An 8050-nucleotide genomic window follows, 5' to 3' on the forward strand; every position below is an offset into this window, starting at 1 on the left:
TTCCAGACGCGTCCGGCGCGCCACGTCACCCACGCGGCCGGGCACGGCGGGGTCGGTTCGTTCGTCTCCACCACGGCAAAGGCAACGACGACTCCGACCAAATCCCCGAACTCCAGTTTCTGACTTTCCCCTCCACCGCATCGCAAACCCTTCACGCACGCTACGGCGACCGCGATCCCACCGCCGCCGCGCATGCGCTCGCCGTGACCGGATCGGCGGCCAACACCATGGCGGAGGCGTCCCTCTTCGCCGACCTGCCCTTCCCCGACGACCTCCCGGAGTTTCCCCACCACTCCGTCGACGACGCCTTCGCCCTCGAAGATTTCGACCTCGACGACCTAGACTTCGACCTCGACCTCGACCTCTTCCCCACGGACGACGTGCACCTCCCCTCCCCGCCGCCGCCGCTCGCGACCTCCTCCTCCTCATCCGGATCTCCCGCCGGGGGCTCCTCCTCCTCAGCCGGATCCCCTCCCGGAGGCTCCTCCTCCTCCGCCGTCGAAACCAGCCCGAAGAACGACGAGTCCTCTGAATCCTCTTCGCGGACCGCCAGCCCTGGTAACGACGGCAAGCCCGCGGACACGAACAACGGGGACGACAAGCGGCGCGCGCGGCTGGTGCGCAACAGGGAGAGCGCGCACCTGTCGCGGCAGCGGAAGAAGCAGTACGTGGACGAGCTGGAGGCCAAGGTCAAGGCCATGCAGGCCACCATCGCGGACCTCTCCGCCCGGATCTCCTGCGTCACCGCCGAGAACGCCGCCCTCAAGCACCAGCTCGCCGCCACTGCCGGTGCTGCAGGCACCCCTCCCCCGCTGCCCATGTACCCGGGATTGTACCCGCTGCCGCCGCCGTGGATCCACCCCGCGTACGCCATGCGGGGGTCTCAAGTCCCACTCATGCCGATACCCCGGCTGAAAACCCGGCAGCCTGCTCCTCCTGCCGGCGCAGAGCCGCCAGCCAAGAAGGCTAAGAAGACCAAGAAGGTTGCGAGTGTCAGTCTCCTTGGACTGCTGCTCCTGACGATGCTTTGCGGGTGCTTGCTTCCTGCGGTAAATAGGATGTGTGGTACAGCTGATTCCGGAGAAGGCGCTGTCCTTGGTCAGTCGCATCATGGGAGGATTCTGGCTGTCGACGGGCCTCGGAGCGGTGTATCCGAAGATATTGATACGACGAAGGTTCAGCAGAATGCGAGCGAGACACTCCCGGCACTGCTGTATATTCCGAGGAACGGGAAGCATGTCAAGATCAATGGGAATCTGGTTATCAAGTCCGTTGTTGCCAGTGAGAAAGCTTCTTCGCGGATACCTCGTTCTGACGGGAAGAGCTCGGTTAACCAAGGAAATGAAGGGACTGGCTTGGCGATTCCTCGCCATGTGGCGAAATTGGATTCTGTGGAAGTCGTGGAGTCGGCTAAGAGAATAACTAATAAACTGATTGCTTTGCCTCCTGGAGATGGAAGCGTATACAGGGAGGATGATGAGTTGCTGCCACAATGGTTTAGCGAAGCAATGTCTGGTAAGAATTTTACAAAAAAATAAGCTACATACTCCAGTTGATTTTTTTGAAATAAAAATGATTTGTTTGTGCCACGTTGCATCAATGCTTGTTAGTGAGACTGACATTTAGTGGTGTGAACATGGACATAGCAATACCTAGATGCTATACCTTGCTAATACTATATAATTGTCATTTTTTGCAAATAACCTGGCTAACATAATGGTGACGATTCCTTGGAGATATTATGAAGTGCTTTGTGAATAATTAAAAATATGCACTAATTTGAATGAAACCAAGGTTCTATTAAGTGCTGAGCAAGCGTTTTGCCTCCAGTTTTACATTTTCTGAAGGTCTAAAGCGCTAAGCGCACACTTAAGCGCAATTAAGAGCTAGGGGTTCTGCCTAGGCGCGCTTAAGCATGCGCTTAGGAGTGGTTAATTTGCATATATTACTTTATCTTCTAATATTCTAGTTAATAGATGCCTCTTTTGGGGTCAGCATACAATTTGAAAAATAGTTACCATTTGAAGTGTGCATAGCTAAGCAATCATGAGCTAGTATGGTTAGGTGTCCAAAGGTGTAAATTATTTGTATCATCGCCTTGTGTTATTGGAACAATTGCTAAGTAGGCACATATGACATCTTGAATCAGTTATACAGTATTGGTACATGTGTTAACATGTGGTTTTACTTTGTTATGGGCTTAATCAACATATATACATTTCACTTGTCCCTAAGAACTTCATTACTCTAGAAAAATTGACTAACACAATGGAAAGTGATTCATTGAATTTGGTAGAGCATGTAATTGACTTCATTGGTGAGCATGGTTTTCCTTGGTTTGCTGAAGTTCCGGCTGGTCTGTGTATGTCTTTGTGACATCTAATTGGGTATCATGATATGTTTCTGAAGTGTTTGAATTGGCCATATGTGATGTGCTATCTTGGTTGCCATTGTACAGTAATGCATATATACTTCTGCAAAATTGACTTGTAGCTTCACATTGTGATTTTTTTCTTTTAGGGAAAGTACTGTATGCTATTTTGGTAGCCTTTGTGCAGTTCAATTTAATTACTCCGTGTAATTATTTGCTGTTGTCTGAAGTGTTTTTTCATGATCCTTTTGCAGGTCCTATGTTGAGCTCTGGAATGTGCACTGAAGTGTTCCAGTTTAATACATCTCCGACGTCGGCTGATCCAAATGGCATTGTTCCTGTCTACTCCAGTGCTATGTCCAACTCATCACATAACTTCACTGAAAATGTCCCATCTCAGAAGGTCAAGACCAGAAGGATTTTACACTCCATGGCCATTCCTGTACAAGGGTCAACATCTAACCATACCGATCACCTTAAAGCGCACCCCGAGAACGAGAGCTTTGCTGGAAATAAGCCGGCTTCATCTGTGGTGGTGTCTGTCTTGGCTGACCCAAGAGAGGATGCTGATGGGAGGATCTCTTCGAAGTCATTGTCGCGTATATTTGTTGTAGTCCTGATTGATAGTGTAAAGTATGTCACTTACTCTTGCGTCCTGCCCTTCAAAAACCATAGCCCCCATCTGTGAGCTGGGTTTTCACCATAGTATTTGTTCCAAGTTATGTCGATTAACAGGACAGGATTTTTTCCTAAGAGCTAATGTACTGTCTATGTGGATAGAGTTGCAGTTAAAATCAGTTGACAGTTTATTAACGTACATGGAAGTTTGTCTGCTTTAATCTTGTACGTATTATTGTTGTCCACAACAAATTAATCTTGCCACTCTTGATTAAATCTGTCTAAGATATGACAAAGTGTGTTGGAATATGGTTAGCATTCAAAACGTATTCGTTATGCCAAATTCAATGTCCTCCAATGTGAACAGGACAGCAAAAAAATCATAGTTTTCCAAAGAAGTATCACAATGTCCTCCAATATGATCTTCTGTTGTTCCATTTTATTCTCGGTCCGTTTGGCTCTCCTTTCTCAGGATCTCAACCAAATCCACTCTTATCTAAAATAGGCTTGACCACATTGGTCCTTTTGTAAATTTGGTTCCATCTCAGTTGTGACATAGTAAAGATAGCTCAAGCCTCAAGGGGCTTGGAATTTGTTTGTTGCCCCATAGTGTTCCATCCTTCCTTGGTGTACCCGTTTTAGCCACGGAACTTCATATATGCCAGTTGGGTGGTCTCCGTGTAAACCTCCCCAGCTTCGACTGACGGAGCAGCTTCATAGTGCATAGCAAATAAGGAAAGCAACCCCATTGCTTAGGGGGGTTGGAACCCATGTGTTTGTCTCCTCTGTTTTATTCCTCTGCTCTTGTTCTTTGTGCCCATCAAGTGTTCAACAAGTTTATGATCCAATTCCTGTATGTGTAATTGAGTTCCAGAGTGTCCACCGTGATAGTGAGATAGAGAGGAAATTGGTGTTCTGACAGACCCATGGAGTTTCGAAATTTGTTTTAGAGAGATATGCATGGTATTCCCATTTGCTGACAATTATAGTCTCTCTCTGATGTAGGGTCCAAGCATGTATATTAGAGTCAAGTGGAACAAGAGTACCTACTTCATAAACTGTGATCCAACAGAGACAGTTTTGAATATCAAACAGAAGGTGCGTTCAATAATAGACCAACCTCCTAATAATTAGAGGTTGATCGTGTTGGCTACCAATAATATATTGGATGACTTGAAGACGCTGGCTGATCAAAAGGTCCCAAAAATTAGTTGTAGGAGAGCACATTTGTCTTCTATTCACGGAAGGAATTATGTTAATAAGCACAGTACAATTTTGCTCGTGAAGCCTTAGTTTAATTAAATACATTTCGAGATCAAAACTCTTATCCAGTTTAACTCATTTTTCAGTTCCAATTCTTAAATTGATTTTGATACCTGTGCAGGTGGAGAATGACGCCATTTTTGCGTTGACATTGAAAAAAAGGTTCTGATCTAATGTCACCTGCCTAAATATTTGACACTTCTGCACTCAATGTTTTTTTTTGCTGTCTGCTTTGGGGTTATTGGTTTGTGTTCTTTTGTTCTGGTGCTATATCAGCTTTGTAGCAACCTATCATATTTATCAATTTTGTAGCAATGGTTGTTGCCACCAACCGCTTGTTTTGTACAAGGTGTCTTTATCAAGATTTTTTTTTTGTTGGACACCATAGATCATCATTTTTCAATCACCAGTGCGATATGTTTTATAAACTGTAGGTTCAGTAATTAGAATTTGTATTATTGATGGTTTCTTGATCTCTGTTAGCATATGATTACTCTCTTCCACTGAAAGTTAAAAACATTAAAGATGAAATGCAACCTGAAAGACATCAGAATTATCTGCCCATAATAAATACCGTGCCAAACTAAAACTACTGGTAACCTTTTTCTACTATGTCATGGTGGTCACAGAGCGCTCAGACTTGTGTTCCCTAGAACAATGCTATGTATCTACTCTGTCTCTACTAATGAAAAAGATGGTGTTTCCTTATTATAGCTGCTACATCTTCAAACTTACTGACTGTAATGTAACGACCCGGAAACATCCGTTTCCTTCATCAGATAACGGGTTCGAGGAAATTTTCATCGCTGATCCAAAAGATCTCATGTCATCATCTGATCCGTCCACTGTTGCTCTTACCCATCCATGCAAAGGACTCTGGTGTGGCTTCCCTGAAGCGGATCATGTTGCTTGCTATAGGATGTCTGCTCACTTTGTCTCCACTATAAAGAAGCTAAACAGACATGGCGGATGACATTTAGTTTCGATTTGGACCCTCCAACTGATATGTGCTCGCACTACCCACCAGAGCTTGTCCTTGGTCTAGCACATGCATGTTCGCCTTTTGTACGGGCACAAGAATGGATGGTGAGATCCGTTGGTGATTGGGATTCCACCACCTACTGGTGTGACCCCTGTTCCATGCGGTTTTTGTTTTTATTTATCTTTGTCTGCTGGTTGGTATGAGCCAGGAACTGCTTTGTCGGTATGTTTATGGGAGGAAAAGCAGGTTCAGGTCACAGACTACTGGCTGATTCTTCATGTGAATTTGAGACGGTTTCCAAAGCTTAGGAATACATAGGGTGTTTGCGTTTTCTTTTCTTTTCTTTTTTGCGACATACACTGCAGGGTGTTTGTGTTTTCTGAACTGTGCTGCATGATTTCGGTACTGTTTTAACTTTTAACGGCACTAGCATCTCATTCTATCTGAATTCAGATTGAAGGTGGACGTACCCAAGTGAAAGAATGTCGAGTTGTCTATGTTTCTTGTGGAACCGACAAGCCTTTTCTTGTAAGATGGAAGATAAACTAGCAGATACGGAACCAGGTGTTTTTGGGCGCACACGTCTCAAATCTTGTGCCACAACTTCAGCAAGACATAGCTTTGGGGCATATTTGTCTAATTGCCACTCTTTTGTTACTAAACGGTAGCATGTCATGGAAAGTGGGGCAATTTTTTTATCACAACCAACTTTTGCAAAGCTACAACTCTATGAGATGTGAAGTATTGCCACATTAAACTGTAACCATAAAGCAATCGCAACGCTTATGGTAGTGTCTAGCAATGTGTGGAGATGTGCGGCACTGCGAGGTTTTTGAAAGGGCCAGATTCAAGACTGAAAATACCAGCACCTCCTTGCTTCAATTGATGGTCCACCCAGACTAGGTGCAACGACAGCTAATTTTTGTGTATTTCGGCAACTTGGCCTATGGGAGCCTGATATGCCTGCCACATACAGGCTAAGATTCATGTCATGCAACTTATTTGGCTGGCAGTTTAGATCTGCCTCGCACGAGAGCAGAAGGTTTTTTGGTTTCATATGTGTGCTCATGTGGTGCGAAATTCAGACGTTTGGTTGTACGCATCATGATTGTTGTTCTCATATCTCCTCGCCTATGACCTTCAAAATTAAAAGTTCACAACACGAGAGTTGTATGAATCGACGAGATGAAGCAGTGGTCAAAGGAATTTAAAAATATTATCCATGTACGATGAATTTGAAAAATTGATTAAAAGAACAAACATAAACATGAATTAAAGAGTTGCAGTTAACGAAACTCAAAGTCGATTGGTAAAATGAAATCGTATTGTCAATGTGCATCTTTTTCGTGTAGAGATTATCATGAACCGATAAAAAGGAAGATTATTCAGAGCCTAAGTGAGAGAGGTACATAGGGATGCACACATGTACCTACACATTCAAACAAACTCTTTAACACAAGGTATTTAAGGAATTCATCACCGATTTGACTTAATCATATTCTCCGTGTAGAGACCCACACGAAGAGAATAGGATCAAGAAAGAGTATGGTGAAAGAGATCAACAGAAATATACATGGAGTATGATATCGAGAAAAGTTCAGTTAGTTCAGTTCATGTTATACGGTTATTTGAGTTCATTTTATACGGTTAGTTGAGTTCATATCCCCCCCCCCCCCAAGAACTTGTAACTATTTTGCTTTTGATGCTTAAAACATAAGAGTTGTGTGAAACGGCAAGATGAAACTAGTGGTCAAACCAATTTTAGAAAGATCCACCGTGTGAGATGATTGCCGGAATTGATCTAAAAATACTCCTAGCATAAACACAAAAAATGTAGAGTTACAGTTATCAAAGCTTGAAATCTATCGCGTGAATAAAATCACGTTGTCGATGTGCATCTTTTTTATATAGAGTTCATTATGAACTGAGGCAGCCCTCTCTCCAATCCCTAAGGACGCGTTTGGTAGCCTGCATTAGATTCCTGCACCACCGGCGCAGCGGGAAGAAGTCCTCTGCGCGTCGCAGACGGGTCATGGGCCATAAAAACCACGTTGTTTGGTGGTCTGCACGGTTGCACAGAGTTTTTTCAGCCCCGTGAAGATTTGGGCTCTGCCCGTTTGGTAGGTTGGATTTAAGGCCTTGTAGCAGCCTAGAACGGCGCCCCTGTTGTTTGGTTACAACCCAGAAACTGCTTCTGCTTACCTCTTACCTTCGGTGGTGAGGTTACCAGCGATCAACAGCACAAGCAAGAACACAATTCATAGTTCAGGCAAATTTAGCACTGATCATAGTTCAAACATGGTCATAGTTGATGACACAGGACGATCATAGTTCCCGACACACGATAGACGATCATAGTTCAACAGACGACATGAACAGCAACTAGACACAGACCAGGTAAGCTTCAGACATGACTTTGGAAGACGACACACCTGGTGGTGTCGCCATGGTAACGACACATGGTCATCACCTCAGTGCAGGTGTGGTCGAAGATGACCACATTGTACTGGAAGGTGGACACCTTCTTGAAGATGAGGAGCGGGCCTATCTGCGGTCCGATGAGCGACAGCGAAGGCCGCCCACCCCTGGTCGATGTATGCGGCATCGCCTTCTCTCACCGTAGTCATCCTCTAGTAGCAGCCAGTGTTGGTGGTGACGATGATGTTCGAAGGGATTTCTCCGAACCACCTGACGAAATCATGAGGGATTCGTAGCCGGTTGAAGGTGGGCCTGAAGACGATGCGTAGGAACTGGTCCGGCCCTACGTCCGGCTGGAAGTGGCCGACGTTATGTAATGTCCCAGGTTTAGAGACGAT

General features: G+C 45.0%; 1 protein-coding gene and 1 pseudogene across 1 annotated transcript; both read left to right on the top strand.

Moving 5' to 3' along the window:
• The first annotated feature begins 227 nt into the window (after nt 1-227).
• Nucleotides 228-3188, top strand: LOC124674430 (bZIP transcription factor 60-like). Its single transcript, XM_047210477.1, has 2 exons — nt 228-1515; nt 2626-3188. The coding sequence occupies exons 1-2, from the start codon at nt 228-230 to the stop codon at nt 3057-3059; spliced, it is 1722 nt and encodes a 573-aa protein (XP_047066433.1). The 3' UTR covers nt 3060-3188.
• An 815-nt stretch (nt 3189-4003) lies between these two features.
• On the top strand, nt 4004-4384 carry LOC124672861 (annotated as a pseudogene).
• The last annotated feature ends 3666 nt before the right edge of the window (nt 4385-8050 follow it).

Source organism: Lolium rigidum, chromosome 7 (assembly GCF_022539505.1).
Source record: "Lolium rigidum isolate FL_2022 chromosome 7, APGP_CSIRO_Lrig_0.1, whole genome shotgun sequence".
Lineage (NCBI taxonomy): Eukaryota > Viridiplantae > Streptophyta > Magnoliopsida > Poales > Poaceae > Lolium > Lolium rigidum.